This window comes from Triturus cristatus, chromosome 2_1 (assembly GCF_964204655.1).
Source record: "Triturus cristatus chromosome 2_1, aTriCri1.1, whole genome shotgun sequence".
Classification (NCBI taxonomy): domain Eukaryota; kingdom Metazoa; phylum Chordata; class Amphibia; order Caudata; family Salamandridae; genus Triturus; species Triturus cristatus.
Window position 1 is genome coordinate 316526553 of NC_140581.1, and position 25315 is coordinate 316551867.

Consider the following 25315-nt stretch of genomic DNA (forward strand, 5'->3'; position numbering starts at 1 on the left):
AGGGTGTCTGCTATGAGCTTTTAGGTGTTGAGGATTTTGGCTCAGAGGATTTGGGTTTGGACGATTTCGGGTCCGAAGTTTTCGATTTGAAGGATTTCATATTCAAGGCCTTCAGTGTGGAAGGTGCCATGGGTGTAGGGACTGGCACATGTTTTATTTTATGTTTTGGAGCCAAAGGTGTTGGTTCGGCACCGGAATGGGGCCGGCTCGAGCCGGAATGCTTGTCCTTATGTTTCAGTCTGGCTGGAGGGTGGGGCATCTGAAACTTTTTCTCAGTGTCGACCAGAGCCCGAGGGCGATACCGGAGCCTTAGCTTTTGGTTGAGTGGGCACATGGGGATCTGTACTCATGGTACATTGACCCGGAGTGACGTTCAGGTCTTCCTCCATGTCGGAGTCAGCTTCGGACACGGTGACCAGTTCTTCTTCCTCGGCTTCTGCGGCTGGACGTTTGAATTCTACATCTTCGCCGAAGATGTCCAGTACGGAGCCGCTGCCGCGTTGCATCTCAAGGCGTCGAGTCCAATGATCGCAAATGGTCTTCGATCTGAATGATCGACATGCTTCACAGTTCTTCTGTTTGTGTTTTGGGGATAAGAAGAGGTTGCAGACCTCGTGCAAGTCTGTGCATGGAAACTTAGCACGACACCCGGGACATAGCTTGAATTGAGTCCGTTCCATCGACTGCTGGCATGGTCGGCAAGGGTAGGCCCGACGGCCCGCTTCGAAGTTCCCGATCGAAGGTTTTCACAATTTACAACGATGCGCGAGGAATAGTAAACCGCGATCGAAAGACATACCATCGAGGGTGAAGGATTGCACGTCGAAGGGTTTCGAAAAAGATACCGGAGCGCAGCAATACACATCCGAACCCGATGGAGCAAAAAACGATCCAGGGATGGAGTTGGTGCCCATGCGCACTATCACCGAAAGGAGGATTCCCCTACCTAATGACTACAAAGACTTCTTCGAAGAAAAACAAAGTGCAAACATCCGAGCCCAACACCAGATGCCGATCTATGTTAAAGCATATGATCTACATATCATATGCCTCAAACATATCGTTATGCAAATTGGAAGAACGCGTTATTGGAACAAGGTATTCTAGGGATATCTAATCCATCATCCACATGCAGTAAATACTCTGCCTAACCCCAACCACATATTGTGCAGCCTGGCCAGTATTAAGTATTGAAGGATCAGCTTTTGCCAATAATACATGGTTTACTGTAGGTAGGTTCTCATGTAGGGCCATATATGTATGGAATAGCACAGAAACAAATAGTCAATAAAGACTGAGGGGGGGCCCTCCAAAGGCACAGGGCACCGTGTACGACTAGCTCATCCAAAAAAGAGACTCTGTTTGGGTTCCTTAAAAACTCTCACACTCATTTCAAACTCGAGTTGCAATAGGTATATAAAAATTATTGTAAGATCAGGGCTGCACTCATTTTAAAAATTTGCATAAAAACAATAATACAAATAAGGTGGTTTTATTGTTTTACAAAAAGTTCTGTCTTTGCTTTCAGGGAAATGGGATTGTTAAAGTTGGACGGAATGTCAATTGTGGCTATATACAATGCCTTTATACAGTGCGGTACCTCCAGCCTTATGGATTTCCTCTGGCAGTGTGGTGCTCAAATATACACTCAACTATAGACCACCCCCCAAACGATTGGCGTGACCTCTGCTACTTGGTGATTCTGCGCACCCCAACTATGGTAATACCAGCAAAAGGAATTAAAAAAAATGCTTTTGCATTCTATGAGTAAAGCATCAAATTTGTTGCATCATCACTGAATAAAAAGGATGGTTGAGCATTTTCAAACTTCAGTGTGGCAGGATGTGCCCAAAGAGTATAGGCTGTTCAATGATACTCAAAAATGTTGGGGAGTCTGTGTCCCATGGTTCAAGCGTAAGCAACTGCTCACTGGGTACAGATTACCCGTTGGGAATTGATAAAAACAAGAAATGCGACTGAAGATGGCTTTAATGCCATTTAAGAGTAACAGCGTGCGATCAGACTCATGGTAATGCAGCATTGATATGTACTGGACTTGAAGACAGCGATTGAAGGAGAAGTGTACAAGAAGATTGGTTCTGTATGCTATACTTTTAGACCAGCAAATTATGAAAATGAAGGAAACCTGACTCGGCCCATACTGACTTTCCATAACTTGCATACATAAATGATGAGAGAGGGGGGTGCTCCGGATGAGTGGATTACTGGTTGGTTTGACTGGGTGCTGTCCTGGATGTCTGGGTTGTTTAAGGCCTATTGCTATTAATGTGGCTAGTATTTCAGATTATCTTATGTTGCAAGAGCGTTACAGCTAAGGTGGGAGGTATGTTTCCAATAACAGGGAAAAAAGAGATGTGAAATACAGAAGTGGGATAAACGTACAGGGGTAATGAAGAAGTAGTTGAAGAATCGACTAGAGGAGAATGAAAGGAATCAAATCCTTAATTTAGCTTTAGGCCCTAATCATTCTGTTCATTATTCTGTTTTACCTGTCTGTCATGCAGAAACAGCAAAGCATTATCGTCGAGTAAAGAAGGAAATTTGTATGAGGCTGGTTAAATGTGCGGTTAAAGTGCATGTATAAGTTGCACATCTATCTTGTAAATAATCTACAGCCTGCTCTGAAAAAATGTCTAAATACGGTCTGACTTTAAAGTGTTTTTCCTCCTGCACATGTGTTTTTCTGGGAACCTTCTTAATTTGGATATTTTTACAGGAAACTCACAGTGGCAGAGGATGTTTCAAACTTACATTTGTATAGGTAGAGTGAATGCTAGAGTCACGAAAACAGGAAAGCTGCTCTCTGAGGAAGTGTGTGTAATTATGAAGTAGAAGAATGGGTGGGGAAGAACGGAAAAACACAAAGCTTTTTCTACTGTTACTATTGTTTTGGAGTGAAGGCTGCTTGCCAAAATAGTATTATAAGAATGGGCTCGCAGGGTGTGCAATTTGAGACGACTAGTGCTTTTCTTATTGTGCTGTCACTCTCCCAGCAGCTTTATTTTGTGCATATGCAATAAACATGCTTGTCCTCCTTTTGTTACAGATGTGGTGATTAATTATCTTAGCTACATAAAGGATTTTACCTCACAAATGATCACACTAGAAACCCCTACATTACCTTCCGACAGTCACTAGATCACTAGAATTCAGGCCTTTGATCTTCATGGAATTTTCACAATAAACAACATATGGAAAGCAAGCACTACACAAACATTACCAGACCTGTGTAACAAATTCCACCTACACAAATCAAAGTTTGTTTTACATTTCTTCAACTTAGGCATATACTGGAACGAATGCGACTCCAGAGTGCACAGTACTTTGGTGGCAAATAACCTGGACCCATTGGTTTGATTGTGAGTAAGTTGGGAGACAATAATTGGAGAGCTGAATGATAACGATTGGAGAGAAGCCGAGCTAGCACCACGCTCACTGGCAATCTCATCTCCGGCTCATTCAGCTCCGCTATGTTCACAGAATTTACTACAGAAGTTAGCTAGAGAAGCTAGCCATTAAATCAGGGATTTCTCCACATTGCACCAGAAGCAATGGAGAACGAGGCACATTTATGCATATAATTTGGGACTGTAATAGTATAAAAAACTATTGGCAAGAATTCAACCAACCCTCACTGAAGTCACTGGGCCACCAATAAAGCGAACTCCTAAAGAAGCCCTGTTGGGACTCATGGACAAAATGGCAGAAGGCACACTCACTGGTCTGGGGTTTCTGGTAGCTGAAAGAGAAATAGCGAAGAAATAGAGGGCAGAAGCACCTCCTATTGTATGAATGGAAACGGGGTATGGACAGATGTGCTATGTTCGTGCACACGGGTGGCCAAGAAGTTCAATAGGATCTGGGGGACACGGCTAGTGATGGTGTAAAGAGCCGCTAGGTATGTACTTCAAGGCTGAGGAAGATGATCAGTGTAAACTTAGTATTGTAACAGGTTTTCAGATGATACTTGATAATATATTGGATACTCTAGTTGATAAAAGAAGGCAACTGTACTGAATGTTGTCCTGTCAAATTACTACACCTATATTTCTGTTTCTGGTATCTCTCTTTGTTTATAATTAAAATAAAAACAAGTGTAAAAAAAAAAATATGCAAGATTGGAGGAGTACTGCATCTATGCGGTAACGGTGCAAGAAACTGTCTTAATGCAGCTGTAGAGCATTGTCTGCTCCTCACACTAGTAAGCAACGATACCTACTAGCTGAGGTAAAAAAAGAGCTGAGCAAATGTGCTTACATTTCCTGTATTTAGAACCAATTAGATTGTTGATGAAATGAAGGTATTTAAAAAAAAAAAAAAGCATTTGTTGATAGTAGTGGTTTCAGAAAATAATCAGACAGACATTGGAAAGTTTATGAACGTCAAATGAAACTCAATGATGGAGAGCAGCAGTTTTTTTGTGCGGTAAAATCTTTTAGTGTGTGTTTATCTGAATGGGTGCGGTTTAATCCATTTTATACTGGGTTCAGGAGGCTAGTGGTGTTCAAATTGAGGACAATGAATATATCTCAACACCAATTCACAAATGTTACTGGACTGCTTATCATAGGGTTTCAGTAATCTATCCTTTGAGGTAACTTAGAATCATGTGAGATTCTTTATAAAGTCGCTATTCAGGGGTTTAAGCAATTAATCTGGAGTAGCAATACAGCTCCCTTAATGGCTATTGTGTTTTATCAATCTGCTTTAGGGTGACCAAAAAAAACAGCAGTTGTGAAAAGGGGATAGGAGATCATGTCTTTATTATAATTAATTATGCTGCTTAGCCCATCTTTATAGGTGTTCTGTTCAAGGACGAGTGATTTGGCTCTACCCTGAGGTAGGGTCTTGAGATTGTGACCGCTCCTGCCTCACTTTGTCGTGTTAGGGTCTCCCAGTGTGCAAAACTGGTGTCCTCATTAGTCATGCAAAAAAGGTGGGGGGGGGGTAGTATTTGTAACATGCACAATATTTTACTTAGTGTCAGCCTTTACTAAGGATGCCCTTTCACTTTTGTGGGATTAGGATAAATGTCATAAAGTGTTTTAAGGGATTTTGCTTGCTCACTTTGGCATTAGACCATCCGGCAGTTTTCACATTTGTTTCAAGTTGAGATGGTAAATGTGTTATGTGCTTTGCATGTTAAGACCAGAGTAGCTAGAAGGTGTGGTTCCTTCTTCAGTGCTAACAGTTTTGATGTTTGGTTGTATTGTGAACTAATATGAATACAAATAATTTGTTTACTGCATTAATAAAGCAGTTTGTAGCCTGCATGCAAAACGTACTCCAATATCAAAGCTCTGGGAAAGAGTTCAGAAAAATAAACAAGCATAGATCTTCGATACAAGACTTGCTTCAATTCCAGTCAACAATTTTATCTTCAAGCGTTGATGGAGAATATTAACGTCCCGATGATCCTTTAAACACAAACTAATAATAATACCTTGGAGAGGTCACATTGGCTTCAAAGAATAGCAAACGAATGCAGCAACAAATATATGAAAACGCACTGGTACCGAAGATGATATTTGATGTGTTGATAGTTTGCCTATTGTTTAGATATGGAATAGGCCTGCAAAAATACAGAGCTTGCATAATAAGTAAATACATTAAAGTTGCCATACATGACAGCTGAACCAATAAATAAAACACATTAACTGGCAAACTGTTGAAACTTACTGTCGAGTCACTGCCATATCCTAGGGGATAGAACTCAGGCGCATTCACAGACAATTGAGACGCTACTGCAGTCGAATTTATAATTTGAGATTTGGACAATGCTGAGCTGCCAGAATTCTGTGCTGCAAATATATCCTGAGGTGGAGGACTTAGTTGTGAATTCTGAGTTACAAACATATTGTTTCCTGGTGGAGGTGATTTCGGCGGTCTCAAACGATCTAAAAAGAAATGAAAGAGTGTTACGATGCTTTGTGGTTCCTTCCTAGAAACATGCTGCTCTGTTAGGCTGCAGAAATTCCTATACCTCAACAGTTTATGTATTACTAGGTTTAAATCCTTATTCCTAATGAGTAACTAGAGTGATTTTTAAGGTTGATTTACAATTTACATCTCAATCCAATCTCACCTAAATGCATTATATCCTTGATATTGCTGCTACAAATCTTTGCTCCATTGCATTTAAACCACTGGATTCTAGTAAAAATGTACCCCTGCATGGTCTACTGGGTGAAAGTGATGAGGACGATTTCGCAGGTAGCGGGTGTGTCCCTCCTGCCAGAGCCCAGGGGTTGTTTGCTCAATGTTTGGGTACCAGATGACTTAACACAGTTAGCGCAAGTGTGGGCGACCTTTGGGGTTATGATGGCTAAGCGCAACATAGCGCAGAAATGGGGAGCGGATGAGGTGCCAAAGCTCAGCGCCTGGTGCAACGATATGGACATGGCCATGATTGCAGAGAGGACAGTGTTTACCAACCGGGGCTGCCCTAAAAAGTGGAACAAGCTGTGGGGGGGATGGAACAAATATAGGGGTAACATCTGCGATCCTCTACAAGAACAAGCGGAAGAAAGCCTTGACGAGGGTGGAAGAGGGTCGAGAGCCATTTTGGGGGGTGCATGTGATGTAATGTGTTTTCATGCGGCGAACTGTTGGACTTCCATACTACTGCTGACTGTTATGTATAACCGACGAACGGAAAACCTCTGCTTTAATGTTGTGGTTCTCAATGATAAAATAAACAAGCATTGGCATAGCCAATAAGTCTCGCCTTTAGGACCTTATAAGTGTTTAGCCATGCAACAGTTAATGTTGTTGCACCATGGATATTGTGCTGCATAACTAAATACTTATAAGGTCCCAAAGGCGAGACCTATTGGTTATGCCAATGCTTGTTTTATATGTTTCCATTAAAAGGACACATTCCATAGTCTATCAATTGAAACCTGTATTGGCTCCCAAGCAACATTTAGATTTGTGGAATAACCAATTGCACACTTTTACATTTCTTTAAGGTAGCAGGCACCCTAGAGGGAAGGCTCGTTTCTTCTTCACTGCTGCAACCATCTCTCACTCCACAGCAGAGGAGAACCTTCTTATGCATTTTCAACCCATAGAGCTCAAATATTTCAGGAAGGGTTGTTTAAAAAAAAAATAAAGTATGGAAACTGTATTGACCAAATTAATAAAGCTTGGGATCGTTCATCACCTGCCAGATTTGACCACAGACACACAGACACACGCACACACGCCCTTCCCACCTGACACAGGGTTAGCTTCAACATTTTACACAAGTCAATATATTAAGTTCAATTTTCAAGCACCTGCTCTAGTATAATTTCCTGATTGTTAGAACTGTTCATAACATCTAATAATATTACTCTTTATTTATTGCTTTGACATCGGCAGTATGAACGTCTGGATGAAAATTCGAACATTGACAATTAGGTCACCAAAGATTCCATGTTGGCATCTAAAATCATGACATTTGGCATGATAAGAACCCATAGCCTGCCTTATAGATGGGGCAACCCTACCCAGGCAGCTTCATGCAAAACAATGACTCGCAAGCGAGGTTTGCATGGAGCATCTGATCTTATCTTACTTATGTTAGAGAGGAGATGCCGGCTCCACAGATGTTTTTAGTATTTCAATGAGTCGCATTATCCCCTTCACGCTACAAGTTTTTTTGTTCATTTATACGAACTTAGACCGAGGTGAAATTTCAATTATGCTGGTGTAATTCACATAATTTGGAAAAATTCACATTATCCTTGTATGCAAAATTGCTAACATTACACCATGCCGCGTAACTACATTGCTGTATGTGGCACTATGGTTGTGTGGGAACAACCATAAAACGAGAGACTGTTGGTCGCAACACTTTTATTTTTAGTGCCTTTTTAGTCTAAAATGTGTCCTTGCGTCAAAAATTGTCAGGAGGCCATATTTTGCACTAAAACATTGCTCTTATCGATGGATTTGCAGTTCACATAATTTTGTTACATTTTGCCCAGATTTCACGTAATTACACAAAAGCAAATTATGCAATTTTTGCACACCCCTAAATTAGAAAGGGCAGTTGGAAGCCATTTTGCCATGTGTCCCTTTACCACAGAAATGGTACCATAAAAGTTTACCAGCAGTGTATTGTCCTTCGATATGTTGTGACACACCCCACACCCGATATATGTAGTATTACATTAACGTACTCATTTTAAGGCTCACGTCACGTGAACTGCTGGGAAGGAAACTTCCGCCAGCAAGCCAGACAAAGTGCTGTGTGGCCGCAGAACACACACTTCAAACGATTTTAGCGCGCAGATAGACGGAAGCAAGAAACATCTGCTGATCGCCATGCGGCAGGCAGGGCAGTAAAAGTTCACTGGGGGCGGCCTGGCTGGGAGGCCCCCCTCCCGCCACGGTGAAGCACAGGGAAGCGCCTCCTCCCTGCCTCCCCACACATACATCTTTTTGAGCCGGAGGAAAATGCTACTTTTAGTGAAACAAGGCGCTTATAACAGGATTGTCAAGCTCACCCGAGATCAGAATCAGCGTTATACATCACAAAACAACGTGTACAAAATGCATCTAGCATGGAAACCTTTTGGTCTGGTTCAGCACTTGAAAAATCTGTTAACGCGTGCCCCAAATGTAACATGAGCACGGAAAATCAAATCTTGTATTTGCAGAGGCGTAGCTACCAGACGTGTATCAAGTTCAGTTGCACCAAGGTCCAAGTCGCAAATAGATGTTTTTTAAGTTCCAGACCTGGGGATGAGGAATCCACTTTCCTGGACTACATTGGGACGTTTGGCAGAGTTGGCACACTAATGCATGGATGTTAGGGCAGCCCGAATATACCAGCCCTCTCAAGCAGGATAATAGCTTTTCATTTGAATAGAAAGAATAATAATATTCAAACTTTTGAACTCTTCAAAAGTATCCACCTTTCAACTGCAAGTCAATGAAAACCACACGCACCACTCACTTCGACAAAATCGTTTAATTAGCAGCGCCCTAAGTGCTGGAATGTGTGATTTTGGTTTCTCAGTTACATAGCATCTGGGGAGATTTGGTTCTCTGGCTGAAAAAGTGTGCGATTGATCAAATTTAGATTTCTTTGCTTCTAGCTGGCTTTGTTGACAGCATGGGAAACACTTCAGATTTTACACTAAAATTGGGCCTTTCAGACGATTAGAAGGGCGTGTATTCAATCTGCCCTTGGAATACAAATGATATGATAATCAAAAGAAAAATGTTACTCTGCTGTGGTAATTCAGGCCACAATATACAGTTACTTTCGAAATTACACATATGACTTACCTGGAAGCTAACAGACAACAAGCGGCGTTCGCGATCAAACATCAAAGCAGCCGTGCGGCCGCGAAAGTAAAAGTAATCACGGTCAAGCGCGGCGCGCGCGCCAGCGCACATGCACTGTAGCTCTAGGCTGGCCTGGTAGCACGTTTTTGGAGCCCTCTCAAAAAGTCTTGCCAGACCAGCGCATGCGCTGGGTCAGGCGAGACCTTAAAAGGATTTACAAAAAGAAAAAAAAATGTACCCCTACATTTAATTAATTCTAACACATAAAAGTATTTCAATTAAAGTTAATTCCGTATATTTAGCGGCACCACACATCTTTTACTACATAACACTGGAGAAATCAGGCTGCGTGGAGACTCAAAGACATGCCAAATTTGTTTGGTTCACAAACATTGGTTTAAAAATTTATTTATCTAGTAGAATGATCGTTGAGGCAAATATAATCAATAAGTATTTTAAGTGACCAAGAAACATTTTGTTATTTTCTGGCTCTGTTTAGACATTATTCAGCTTTCTTTCTTGTCTTATTTAAAATATCGGCAGGCTGGGTGGAATCTTCGGCTATTGTTAGAACAATCATTTACTAATATTTCTCCAGTGGGTTGGTTTTGCCTCTGGTCTCTTAAAGGTTACTACACACGTATCTGCCTAGAACACTGATGCAGGGCACATCAGCTAGCTCTTGTAAGGAGAGTGTCAATTTAAGTCAACACTATTGTAATTTGGTGTTTTTTCCCCTCGAGAAAAATGAATGCAGTCGAAAATTAGTTCTGCCCTACCACAACCAGATATTACAAAAAGCCAGCCATATCAGTCTTTACATGATGTCACACATTACTTCTTTCAATGGCCTGAAAGAAATGATATAATTTCATATGACATCAGTGATGTTACCAATACTGTCATAGAACATGCCATGATTAATGTAATATGTGAAGTCAGTCAGTTTCTTTATTCAGATATAATAACATCCATAAAAGTATCACAATAAGGAGGCAAAATACATTAAAATACCTTTACCAAGTTTTACCATTAAGGGGGGCGTGGCTTGAGCCCGAGGAAGATGGCGGCATTCCTGTGACTCGCTTGCTTGAGGTGACAGGGCTTTCTGAGGGATTTTCTGGCTTTACTGGAGTCTTGAAGGTCTGCAAAACTGCATAATTTATGGTCAGAATGTAAGAGCCTCTAAATGGAAGTATTTTCATCTTCTTTCTGGCAAGCTTTGACCTTTTATTAACCTTTCTGCTCACAGCTGAGGTATCTGTGACAGCTGCTTAACTGCCACCTCAGGTGCTGGGAGAGCCTGGTTTCCTTTCAGTTTGCATTTTCACTGGCAGCATAGATTTCTGGAGGTTAACAAATTGAACTAACATGAGAAGAACTCTAAAGTTAAATTCTGCAGTGATTTATTGCCTCACTTTGCCCTGCAATGCCCTTTCTGTGAAACACATGGCTTCTTGACTAACTGAATGAGAAATGTGGCTTCAAAGCAGTCTGCACACTGAGGAGATTATTTCCATCACACTCTGAATTTCTTCAGAAAGGAGCAATGTTTCATTCATTTACTGACCCCGGTTCACTGATTATGGATGTTTCACACTAGAAATCATATTGAAAAGTGAATTTGGACATTACTCCCTTGCGCTTGTATTAACAGGCTTTAGATGGGCATTTCAGCAACCTTGTTCCTGTGTTGCTAATATGTGTATGTGCAAATATCTGCATTTCTTAGCTGTGTTTCTCTCAGAACCTACAATGTTATATGAGTGTACCACGAGATTCTTTATTTAAAGTGGCTTTATTGGATATGGTATTAAGCTAAGCATGTGGTATGGTTTGCTTGGGCATAGACACACTCTTGTAATGTATTGTGGTGACTTACATTTCATACATACATTCTATTCCATTTAAGCATACAGATATCACTTTTATATTTCACTTCATGCTTTTTGGTAAATGTATATTTTGATATTCTGTCATGCGCCAAATGCACACAAATTCTGTTACAGTGTGCCTTGCCCACTATTATTAGGTGGAATTACGCACGTAAGTTATACCTTGCAGTTTTACATTATCTTGTCTCTATAGGTTTTAACTCTCCCCATTGCATGGGTAGGTTAAAAAAAGTATCTTCATCGCAAATATCTTCACATCGTAGATTTATTGTCCATTCAAAGTCACGTGTGAACTTCATTAAAATGGAGGACTCCCAAACATCGACGCCCAAAACAGCTGCTTCTTCGAATACGACCAATGGCTCCTCTTCTCTTACTAAAATAACAACTAAACGCCTTAAACAAAATCCACCCTCTCCACCCAAGCCTTCTTCATCTGTCTCCATGGATCTCCTTCTGGAGGAAATTCGAGCTCTGCGGCCATTTGTTGAAGAGACAAATTCTAAAATACAAATCTTAACCGATGGCTGGGAAAAATTGGAAGAAAGAGTCACCAAGGTTGAACATAATGTTGAAACTCTCAGTGCATGTTACAACAAAGTAGACATCTTTCATTCCCAGATTACATCCTTGCAAAAACAGGTTGAAAGCCTTGAAAATAGAAACAGACGCAACAACCTTTGCATTTATGGATTATCGGAAGGCACGGAGGGATCGGATCCCATCTCCTTCTTTCAAAAATTTCTACCGACAGTACTAAAATCTACCGGAGGGCACTACTCTCAATATACAACGTGCTCATAGACTGGGCCCACTGCATTCAACACCCTCAAGCACGAAAAGACCAAGAGGGGTTATATTATATTTCCTGGAGTATACGGACCTCCTCAAAGTGCTTTCCGCAGTTAGGCTCCTGAAGCGTATTTCATTTTCAGGTCATCAACTGTTCTTCTCGCAAGACTACGCCAAATCCACAGCAGATAGACGCAAAGAATTCCTCAATATGCGTCCAGCGTTGCGTTCAATTGGAGCTCGTTTCGGATTGCTTCATCCTTGCTTGTTTAAAGTCACTCTCAACAATAACACCACAACTTATGAGGACCCAACAAAGCTGAAGAGTTTCCTCAATGCACAATGCCCAGAAAAGATGGACATTTCCAGCACTCGCTTTAAATAATTTTTTGTCTGGAATATATTTGAATAGGGATTAAATCCTCAGTGTGCTGTTTTAACTATAGAAGTTTAATATACCTTTTGCCATGGTATAATGGTTTGTTTGATCTCATGAATCTCTAAATAGCTCTTCTTCTGTTATATATTGGAATAGGGTTTAGCTTTTCAGTACGTTGTTTTACTTACAGAATTCTAGAATGGTTTTTGTCATGGTATAATGGTCTGTTTGTTCTCACTATCTTCTTCCATTTCACATTATGACCTCATAATGTGTCGTGACATATTCCATCCTGTTTGTATTAACTATTTGTTGTTTCTTTTTACACAGGACCTAACCTCATGTGCTTGACCTTTTAGTTTTGAATGTTGTTTACATCCCAAAGTCTTTCCCGCCTTACCTCATGGAGTCTGGGTACGTCATCATTCCATGTGGTCTCCCCCCCCCACATCCTTCCATTGTTTTGACTTCTTTGTGGATATGATCCTTTTTCTTATATTCTTCTTTACAGCTCTCACCCCTTCTCCTTTTTTCCCTCTTCTTTCTTATCATACATGTTTCTATCATTTGCCTCTTTTTCCAATCTTGCTTCTTCCTTTTCTTCATCTTTCCCACCTTTTCAGCTTCTCTCAATTGGTTTTAACTTTTAATATCTTTGTACCTAATATAAGGTTTACTTCAATGTTTTTTATAGTTTCTATTGCTGAATTTTTCACATGTACTATCGTTCACAATTTACGAGATTTTATTGGTTCACTTATGTTTGTATTACTTTCATCTCACAAATGTTTTTGAAAATTGTCACATGGAACCTCCGAGGCTTGAACTCCCCCATTAAGCGACAGAGAGTCTTATCTCACCTCTCCAAATTAGATGTTAATATTGCGTTACTGCAAGAATCACATCTTACCAAAGGAGAATCACTAAAACTCAAAAGAAATTGGGTTGGTGAAATCTTTTTCTCACCAGGAGATGGCAAAAGGAATGGGGTTATAACTCTGTCACAAAACACTGAATGCCAAGCTTGTATCTCAAGAATCCGACATAGAGGGTAGGTGGATTCTCACTAACCTCCTGCTAGGGAAGACCCCTCTGTCTTTGCTTAACATTTATGCCCCTACTAGCGGTGATGCCACGTTTTGGTCTCGTATATCTCAATTATTGCTCAAGTACCCATCAGAAAACGTTATTCTTGCAGGAGACTGCAACCAAGTGATGGACCCGTTTATTGATAGAAATTCTAAATCCCCCTTTATCCCAAACACGCCACACAAAGTTTTCACACAAACTATTCAACAAAGAAACATTAGACTCATGGCGCCTCTGCAACCCATCCACAAGAGAATACTCCTTTTTTTCCTCTCCACATCAAACACAATCTCCGATAGACCATATTTTTATTTCCCGCAACATTTCCCAATCCTTACGTTCTGCTGACATAGGCCCTATACTCATTTCGGATCATGCACCTGTTTCAATTCAATTAGACATTTTAAATCAATCCACATTGCCAAAAAAATGGCGTTTCAATAATTCCTTACTCCTTGACCCTAATTTCAATTCATCTTTTACCTCTTTCGCTCAAGAGTTTTTTCACATTCATTTAACGAATGAGGTCTCCTTTCATACAGTGTGGGACGCCTTTAAGGCCACCGCTCGGGATTTCAACATTAGATTTGTGTCAAATAAACGTAAAGTTTGCCGCATATTACATAACACACTTCTTGCTAAGATTAAAAAACTTGAGCACTCCTTCCACACCTCCAAGTCGAAGGACTCCCTTAAAGATCTTATCACTGCAAAAATCGCTTTTAACAAGTCCACTACCGAACAGGCCTCCCTATACTTACTGAAATCCTCAGCAAAGTATTATGGTGGCCAAAATAAATCAGGCAAACTTCTAGCCAATTATCTAAAGATTAAACAACAGAAACTTCATATTGATTCCATTATCAATGATAGCCAAGCACCGAAATTCAAAGACACTGAAATACTCCAAGAATTTGTACATTTCTATCAATCCCATTACACACCAGAAAACACACCCTCAGATACAGACATATCCCAATATTTCTCCGCGATTCAAAAACATATTAATCCCCAATTAGATTTAGCCTCTTTGGAAGCTGAACTTACACAAACAGAATTGTTAAATGCTTTAAAAACTCTTAAAAAAGACAAGGCCCCAGGCCCAGACGGCTTCACAGTGGAATTTTATTTACATTTCGTTCATCTATTACTCCCACACTTACACACTCTTCTTTCTTCCTTTATCTCTTCCCGTAATTCCACTGGCTCTTTTTCCGAAGCCTTGATCTGTCTAATACCAAAGGCTGATAAGGATTTACGTTACTGTAAGAATTATAGACCTATATCCTTAGTTAACGTAGATTATAAAATTTTCTCGAAAGCTCTAGCCCTAAGATTAGAACCATATCTTCCCATGCTGCTTGGAAAAGAACAATCAGGTTTTGTCAAAGGTCGCAACATCACTGACAATACACGCTTATTCTTTGACATTTTATCTAAATCATCACATTATCCGGACTCCTTGGCAGCAATTGCGTTAGATGCAGAAAAGGCCTTTGATAGGGTTTACTGGCCTTTCATCTTCCACGCTCTCAAGTGGTTTGGGTTTGGACCGAAAATCATTTCTTTAATAGCCCTACTTTACTCTGAGCCCAAGGCCGCCATATCTACCAATGGCCTCATCTCCCCCTACTTTAATCTTAAACGAGGAGTACGCCAAGGATGCCCCTTGTCCCCTTTTCTTTTCAATTTGGCCTTAGAACCCTTTCTCTCAAGAATACGCCAGAATAACTCAATCACAGGTTTTGTCTCGGATCCTCAACAAATTAAGCTGGCAGCATATGCTGACGATATTTTAGTTTTTCTCTCCAAACCACAATCTTCACTTACAGCTTTCATGGGAGAGGTGGAGGCCTATGGATTGGTATCTGGTTCAAACTGAATAGAGGAAAATGTGAGATATTACCCTTAACCAAATACACCTTTAAGGATGATTTTAAGATCTCCAATTTTACCTGGAGCCCTAAACATATAAAATATCTTGGTATCTGGTTCTCTCCCTCTATAAAGACATCTATCTCTTTAAACATAGACAAATGTTCTGCCAAACTTAAAACTTTGGTCGCAAGATGGCATCCCCTTCATCTTTCTTGGTGGGGTCGTCTGGACACAATCAAAATGATGTTGACTCCGATAGTTTTGTATATCCTTTCTAACATTCCACTTTCCATTCCATCTAAATTCTTTCAAAAGATTAATTCTATTTTGACTTCTTTTTTATGGAATGCTAAAAAACCAAGAATGGCGTTACAGAAATTAACAAGACCAAAACCTGAAGGCGGTGTCAATTTCCCCCATTTCTCCAATTATCACAAAGCCTTTCAGTTACGACAACTATCAAATTGGATCACTAATCAATCTGAAGATAAACCTCTCTGGGTGGATCTTGAGACCTCGTTTTTAGCTCCCTTTTCATTTCAGGAATATCTCTCCTTTACTCGCAAACCACAAAAGCTCTCTACTCCCATAATTAAGCAATCCTGTAAACTACTATCCACTGCACCCCACTTAGTAGTACATAATTTAGATACTTTCCTCAATTCCACAATTTGGCACAATAAACAAATCCTTCTCAATAGGAAACCTATATTTTGGAAGGCTTGGAGAAATAAAGGTCTAATCTGGGTTCATCAATTTGTAGATCAGGGCACACCCATTCAATTTACGCAATTACAAACTCTTTATCATTTGCCTTCTTCCTTTAAACCTAAATTTTTGACCTTGCAGAAAGCAATACTTGATACTTATGCTTAACTCAAATCTTCACCTTCCTCACCCTCCCACCCCCTTTTCCCATGGCATAACCTTTTGCACATAAAGCCCAAAGCGTCCACCATTTACTTCCGTTTAATGGTACCTCCTGAGATCCGAGACAAAACCAAAGTGGAACTCTCGTGGGAATCCGATCTGGGAACAAATTGGCCTATCTCTTTTTGGAACAGAATTTGGACAAAACTTAGGAAATCATCCAGAGCGGCAAGCACAACACAAACACTCTTCTTTATTTACAACAGATTGTTTCTTACTCCCACATACCTACATAAAATACACACCACAAATCTCAACACTTGCTGGACATGTTCCCAGGTTCACGCTGATCTCCATCATATGCTTTTCACATGTCCACATGTTTTTATATTTTGGAAACAGGTCTGGCACCAAATCAACACTATATTTCACACCACAATTCCACTCTCCCCTACAAACATTTTCCTAGGTAGTTTAACACCGGACCGGAAAACAAGTCAATCTCAGTTACCACTTATTGATTTGTTAATAGCTGTAGCTTTTCAGCAAATTTAAAAAAACTGGAAAGATTCCTCTAAATTGTCCTATTTAGCTTGGTGGTATGCTGTAGGTCACAATCATCGCCTTGATACAGCACTTGTTCATCCTATCTCTCTTGCTACTAAACGTTCTCACCTTTGGGGCCCACTCACACAATTTCTAGACGATATCGTGAAGAAAACTCCTTTACCTGCTCCCTCACAACAAGAAGTGACCAAGCCTCCGTGACCTCCTATTGTTTTTTTATAATTATGTTTAATTTATCATTTTCTATTATATATATCTATATATATATATTTTTTTTAATTTTAATTGTGTATTTTTGACATGTACTGTTATTTACGATTTCTGTGAACTTTTGCTTGTATTCATATCTTCTATATTATCCTTTTACTATTTTAATGGAAATTATATATCGTTATTCTTTATTACACCTTCATGTATTTATGTATTAACAAATAACTGCATATATGAAGTATTGTTTTTATGATCATAATAATCTTTCCAATAAACCTTTTCTTGAACTTAAAAAGTTTTACCATTAAATCGTAAGCAGATTTAAAAGAATAAGTATTCATAAGCTATACATAAAACTCATCCAAGTTCAAAAATAGGTAAAATATCTCAGATTGTAAAATAGTGCAGTGTATAAGCGACTCTCATAAAATAGAGCTTCTATGTATAAGGGGCATAAGCAGCAAAGCAAGAATACCTTATGAAACAATATCGATTACATATTAATAAAGTATGCCTTGAGATCTTGAGTTCTATAATTACATCTAGGACAGCTCATTTCATAGCACAATAAAAATAGATTACCCGCCCTTATATGTTAATACTTTCAAATAGGTGAGGTAATTTATTCAAAAGGTGGTAGATACAATAAAAATAGAGACAGAGTGGCATATATCCAGGTTTTCTAATGCACATATATAAACCTAAAAGCTTCCTTGTAGTAGATATACTTTCAAGCTTTAAACAGTGTTCTTAAAAATTGCTTAGGATCACTGTAAAATGTACTAAACAAAATAAAGTGCACTGTAGATTTGTTAGACATGCCATCACACAAGCATTTAGGCAGTATCTGTAACTGAACCCTCATTCTTGGGAAGGCAACCTTAAAGTGCAAATTGCCCAGACGTGATCAACTGAGATAAAATCTATGCTGCACATTTAATTATTAGGTATTCCTTCTAGTATAGGGCCTTAGAGGTAGCTACGATCTGCGCTCTTACTGTTCCCACAGTTGTCCCTTTCTAGCTCTCATTTTGCCATTAAAATAGCTTTGATTTCCTTCTTACTATAGCACAAAATGCTAAGAGGGTCCTCAACACTAATACTCTCATGCACCAGTTTCAAAAGTCTATCAGCGTAAGCCAACCATGTAATCCTTTGACCAAACTCAAGTGCTAGGCAGTCTATTATTATGTATCTAGTACATTTTGTATCTACTTTACCCCATAGGCTGTGCCAAAACAAGGCAGGACTAATCTGTATGGCGTCCTTTATAAAATGGTACTGCCAACCCCTTGTGACCAACGTAAGACTTACTAGATTTTTGGAGCGCCAATAGTCAGGCTAAAAAGAGATTCTTTTGAGTCTCCAAGAGGGCACAATTTGTCCATCCTCACAGCGGGTTCCTGTAGCTAACGCTTGGAGACATTTCTTTTGATGTAAAATCAATAGTTCTCGGATTGGTTTATTACCTACTTTAGCCAAAAATCTAAAAAGCACTTCTGTAGATCTTAGAAATTGCAGATTTCCTATTTGCACTTGTGCCCCCCATCTCCCATCACTAATGAGTTGCATTTCAAGATATGAACAATTTTGGGTTAAGGCCAAAACCAAACCTTCTCTCTTAATATGATGTAACCTCTTTTTGGCCTTCCCCTTTCCATCCTCCATGGTGAATGTTTTCTTTAGATTCATTTTCATATCTTTATCTTCAATGTAGGAGGCAAAAGAATCAATCAGGTGCTGGAGCCAATTTGCGGATCTAGATATCAGAACCACATAATCGGCATTAAGTCGGATTGAAATTGTGGAAATGTGGATTTTCCTGGTCAGTTATGTCCCCTATCTTGGACCCCAACGGTTCTATATGCATGTTACAAGTACATGTATGTTCCCTCCAGTTCCAGTTTCTAAGACGCAAACATATGTGTGTCTACCGTCAACATGTTCTCTGTCAGATCCGCCATCAATGGGCTGGATATTCGATTCCTAAGTATAAAAGGCCACCGACTTTATATGGCCAAGTTACTCCATTTTTACAGTTCAGGCGAGTAGGCCCGATTCTGTCCTCAAAGCCTTTCCCTGCTCTCTGTCTCTGACAGCTTCAGCTTGAGCTCGCATCTGTATCCATGAACTTTGTCCTACTCCCTGTGCAGCTAACGGTGCCTGCCTCGGCTAGTTTTCGCCTGTCTGCCAAGAAGTTGTATTTCACCTTCGAATTATCTATTTTGCTCTTCAGCCGATGCATTCTTGCCTAGTAGTTTAAGTAAACATTCCTCCAGTTACCAAGCAAAAGGCCAGGCTTCTCTGTCTTCATGCAAGTGATTCATAGCCCTGTTGCTATGGAAAGTTTTCTGCCCCTCGCATCTCATATAGACACTTAGACGCTTGTACACGCACATAGTCAGTATAGAATAGATTCTGTCCGAGAGTCTCTTCCTTGTGGATAACATAGTTCTTTAAACATAGGATGTTAGATATGATTTGGGATTAGGATGACTTGACCCCAGACTTCTCGTCTCCACATGTAGAGCTAAATGTCAAGTCCCCTTCACCCCCTAGTTACACGTCAATTACACGTCATGCTGCTGCGCGCGCATCTATGCCAAGTATTATCTTATAGATCCACCTATGTCTGATAATTCTAACCAATCATGTTTCTTTTATTCCTTATTACGCCTAGTTTCGATTATGTCACTGTTACGTCATTTTTCTTATCAAATGTTACGCCTTCTACATTCGTTTCATTGTAATGCACTTATTATAAAAATGTATGTCTGTTAATAAGTTATTGTACTTCACTTCCTGAACCCTCGTGGTGACGGAACCTGAAGGCCGCCACTCGAGTCGGCCATTTTGAATGGAATAAAGCCCATTAGAAAACCTCTTATACCACGGATTCTGCCTCTTGTTATTTTGAGCTATTTTACTTTATTTTAAGACTCCGTACGAAATTCAGTCAGGTAATATTTATTTTATTTACCACATAATGGCGCCCGAACAGGGACACTTTCTCATCTCACGCGCCGGCGGTGCGTTGCAGGCCCGGTCTCCTGCCACAGCTGGACGGACCATAAACGCGTACCAGCAGGATTTCCTGTAAGCTCCCTCCGGTCAAGCGGGGGCGACTGAGGCTGCGATCAACCCAGACGAGGCGGTGAGAAGTGCGAAGTATCCCGACCAGAGCCTAGCTGAGAGAGCAAGATCCGAGGTATACAGAGGCCCACCAGGTTTTCCGAAATTCCGACGTCCAGAGGGTCCGATGTCCGCAGTTATCGAGTCCTGTCCATTCTCTGAGGCCTTCCGTTTCAAGGAGCTACTCGGTGAGTACCATCGCCGGGGAGGCATGTTGACGTGCACATAGGTTGTGCCGGTCAAGACGGATTTGGGTACACAAATCCGGTCTGCACTGTTTAGCAGTGTATATGTACTGTTTAGCAGTATATCAAGTATTCCGAAGTATTCAGTTATTGTCAAGAATTCAGCGTGGTGATTAGTTAGGCAGACTGTCATCATTGTCGACCATTATTAAATGTTTAATGTTTAATGTTTAAAGTATTCAGAAAATGTCTTGCATATTGTGGTATGAATGACTGTTCATTGTTCACTGTTCATTATTGTGTTTCTCGTATTAAGTAAGTTCAAGAGTAAGTATCAGATCAGTTGTTAATATGCCGCTCTTCTCGAAGTTAAGACAGATTACCACCAGAAAAGGGGTGCTTGAAGAAGCAGTTCCTATTCCTCCTAGAGACACTCCAGGACATTTCATGTACCATAAACATGGCATAGATGCCATATTGTTTCTTGATCTATGGGTAGATTATACCAAGGGATTACCGGAAAGTCAAAGGTGGCCCATAGCGGGAACCTGGGATGCAGAGTGCATCATGAAAGTGGAGGAAGAGTTATGGAAAAGAAAGGTCAGACAGTCACAGAAAGACGCTATCGAGTTATGGCGTAAAGAATCTCATAGACGAACAGAAAAAGCACGTAGACAAGAAGAGAGGAGTAAAGAAAGTTCAAATAAAGTTCAAGAAAATCTATTAATTGAGGAAGGTATCCGAGTGAAATCAGAACAAGTAAATAGACAAAGTAATGCTCTTATGAATGGTATGTATCCCCTTCTAGCCGAAGGATTACCTAAGGCTGCTCCAGAGATACCAAAAGACTTGCCACCCCCATTATTTCCAATTAAGGTACATCCAAAAGGGCGTCCCAGAACCGCAGAAGACGTTTTCCTTTCCTCATATCTAGATGATGCAGCCCCCGAGTATGCTAACGCCACACCACATAGACCGTCTGGCGGAGGGGTTCAACGTCAGGATCAGGTATCTGTCCCCGTGCAACAGCAAGTCCCGACGCAAGTTTCGGCAAGCACATCTGTTTCCGCATCTGTTTCCGCAGTCGACTCTACAGGGGTATCGACACCCATAGTTGCTGTGTCACGTTCAACGAACCCTTTCACACCCGACGCCCCAGATGGGGCCACGGGAGGTGCTAGCAGTACTTTTACACCACCTAGAATAAATAAACTTGTCTTTCAAGAGTCAGCACATTCACGTACACCTAAGTTCGTAAATGAACGTACGCTTAAGGAACTCCTTGTAAATTGTAGATATGACCCGGTGGTTGGTAAAGAGGATGAAATGGTCCTGGCATCATTACGTATTAGGCGAGCCGCAGAGTATTTAGCAAGGTTACCAGGGATGACTACGCATCTGGATAACATATATCATTTTGTTCAAACAGGACGAGATCCAGGATGTATTAACAGAGCTATGGAATTCCAGAAAGTAGAAATACAGGGGGAACTGTTACGTTTCCTCATAAACTGTGTGATCAGAAATCAAGATCGTCCGGGGGTAGACATGAACGTAATGCTTACTCTTACAAGATGGAGTCAGAATATATCAGAAGGGAGACACGATAAGCAAAATTGTATAATAGCCATGTGCCGAAAAATCCGTAAAGAAATAGAACGTATTCATGCAGAAAGATTGGGAACAGACGAGTTTGAGCAAGATGAAGTGTCCGAATCAGGGGACTCTGCAAGACAGTCAGAGACCATAGCCTATGTAGGCAGAGGAAGATCCTGTGAAAATACTAGATGTTTTTCTGATCCCATACATTCTGTATGTCCAAATAATAGCAGAACGTATCCAACGCCTGTAATAAATCTGAAGTCTCCTGAACATTCGTTTCAAGCCGCAGATAAAATACTACGAGAACGAAGGGGTTACCACCTCCTCGATTCCATGGATGAGCAAGAATTAGCCAGATCAGCCGTTCACTGGATCGTTAGTCCTGAAAAATATGGTGATGAGACCGTAGCACACACGTTTCTCAATCTCAGTACAGATGAACAACGTTTAGCTGGAATCTATATGATTCAGCAACTCCTCATATTATATAAGAGCCAACATGCTGATCCTGGTCCTTTACCTGATATATTAACGGAACTACTCACGAACAGATGGAGAGGTTCTAGTAACAAGTTAATTAAAGAGATATTAGTGTCACGTAAGCAGTACGTCCTTTTTGTAAATCCAGATTCTCTCTCCCTGCCCCCCAGAGAAAGAGCACCGTACTACAAGGATAGACAAAATCCTTTACGAGAAGTGCACCCAATAAAAGGCGAAGACAATGAGTTTCACCGTGTATTTGTTTACACACCCATATCAAAAATGGAATTATTAGAAATGAAGAAAGTAGTACCTAGCCATGATAAAGACCCAGCGGGTTTCCACCGAGAAATTAAAGACATGTTACTGATGGGAGAGTACACCTTTCCTGATATTATTACGATATTAAAGGTGCTTTTGCCTGCTGGCATTTATGAAAAACTGAAAGAAAAAGAGTGGGAAGTGGGAGACCAAAAGATAGACTGGACAGCATTAGCAGAGGAAGAAAGGGGCCGAACTGCAGGTTCGGGGCTCGGGGATAAAGTTAAACTATTACCAGGTTTACTAGTACAGGTACTGCCACGTTTATTAACTACAAAAAAGGAAGATTGGGGTGCAATCACAGCCTGCAAACAAAAGCAAGATGAAGACACAAGCGATTATTATGCTCGATTTGAAAAATGTTTTGGTATAAATAGTGGTATAAAAGCAAGTAGTGACTCATATCCACATTTATTTGTGACAAAATTAGTGGAAAATGCATTACCTCCAGTGAAGAATAGAATATTGAAATTCGAGAGTACCTGGCAAAGTAACACTCCGTCGCAAATGCTACAAATGTTACAGTATCATCACAATAGAATTAGGGATGAACAAGAACACGAGCATAGACGCATGAAGGATACAAAAATGAAAATGCTAGTTTCTCAGACAGTACCAGCAGATGGTCACAAAAAGAGTGTGACACATTCTGGTGATTCTGCAGTTCCTGTAAAAGGAACCTGCAATTACTGTAAACAACTGGGCCATCATGTACACGATTGTCCAGTCCTGAAACGTAATATAGCTACAGGCATTACAAAGGAGAGACCACGATTAGTTAGACAAGATCAGAATGAACAAGGAGCTATGCTGCATGGACAGTCCGTGCCAGTTCAGCAACAGTCCATGCCAGCCTCACAGCAACCCATACAGTTTGTGCCAGCTGCACCATCGTTGCCTGCTACTGCCACACAAACCGCAACACGACAACTGTATCAGACTGCACAGTATGAATACCCTGAATACCAGCGATACGCATGAACCAGCCTAGAGAGGGAAGTTGACTTACCACTTATCGAGATTCCTGTAGATCAAGAAGGACCTTATGTACATAGTGAATTATTAGGTCAAGATAGAAAATTCTTACTCGATACAGGGGCAAGTCGAACAACTATAAAACGTAGTGAAGTTCCAGGGGCACCCCTCTCAGGCTCTCAAAATGTTTCCCTTGGTTTTTCGGGAAAACCTATTGTTAATGAAGTATCAAAGCCTCTACCACTTACGATAGGACCTTTGACACGAACTACAGATTTATTGCTTACTAAATCATGCCCAGAAAATCTGTTAGGAATTAAAACTCTGAAAGCACTAGGAGCCATAATATGTTGTTCTCCGGAAGGAGTAAGGTTGTTTCTACGTGATTTTAAAGGTCACTATGTGTCTAGAGACATGGATCCCCGACTACAGATTTTACCAGTACATCTATGGGCACAAGGCCCTACGGATGTTGGCTGCATGAACATTACACCCTATCGAGTCACACTGAAAGCAGGAGTGGTACTACCACGAATGCGACAATACAAGTTACCGCATGATGCTGTAGTGGCTTTGCTGAAAATCATTGATGAGCTAATTGCCCAGGGAGTAGTTGTAGAAACAGACTCCAATGTATGTAATTCACCGATAATTCCGATTCTTAAACGAACTGATCCTACTGCTCCACCAGTGTACCGATTGGTTATTGATTTGCGTGAACTAAACAAGTGTATTGTACCACAATTCCCTGTGGTCCCTGATATATCATCGTTATTGACAGCAATTGATTCCGAAGCAACATTCTTTACTGTAATTGATCTCAAGAATGCCTTTTTCAGCGTCCCAATAGATCCGGAAAGCCAATACTTGTTCGGATTCAGTTTAAATGGGCGCAGCTTTAAATTCTCACGCGCTCCCCAAGGATTTACAGAAAGCCCCAGCATCTACAGCCAAGCACTGAAACGAGAACTTGACAGTATCCACATGCCAGTCAATACAGCACTGCTTCAATATGTCGATGATCTGCTGATCACCGCGAGAAGCGAGCCAGAATGTGAAAAAGCTTCTCTGACAGTTTTACATTTCCTAGCCGACAAGGGGCACAAGGTGTCCCCTTCTAAGCTGCAATTCTGTGTTCAGCGAGTTATTTATCTTGGTCACTCGCTGTCCAAGGAGGGAAGGCAGCTTACACCAGATCGCATCCAGTTAATTGCTAACATGTCAATACCCCAGACACAAAAGGAGGTGCGGGCTTTTATAGGCCTCACTTCATATTGTAGACAGTGGATCCCTCAGTACGCATTTCTAGCAAAACCACTCATTCAGTTAACCACACAGGAGGCAGCCACATCGACTGTTCTCCCTTGGACTCAGGAACATACACAAGCTTTTGAAAGCCTAAAGGAAGCTTTATGTCAAGCACCTGTTTTAGCAACACCATGTTATAGCAAACATTTTACACTCTTTGTTACAGAACGCGAAGGTACTGCCTTATCAGTACTCACTCAGGATCAAGCAGGATCACGCAAGCCATGTGCTTATTTTTCCAGTACATTAGATCCCGTAGCTCAGGCTTTGCCTGCATGCCTGAAATCAGTGGCAGCGACAGCTTTAGCAATTAGACAAAGCGATGCCAT

The 25315-nt window shown here is 40.7% G+C and overlaps 1 protein-coding gene across 1 annotated transcript in view; it reads right to left on the reverse strand.

Annotated features, from left to right (window-relative positions):
• The window catches only part of PAIP1 (poly(A) binding protein interacting protein 1), a 659103-nt gene that overhangs the window by 535700 nt on the left and 98088 nt on the right, over window positions 1–25315 (reverse strand). Inside the window, exon 2 of the mRNA XM_085638605.1 lies at window positions 5701–5918. Coding sequence (XP_085494731.1) covers window positions 5701–5918 — 218 coding nt within the window. The remainder of the gene's footprint in view (window positions 1–5700; window positions 5919–25315) is intronic.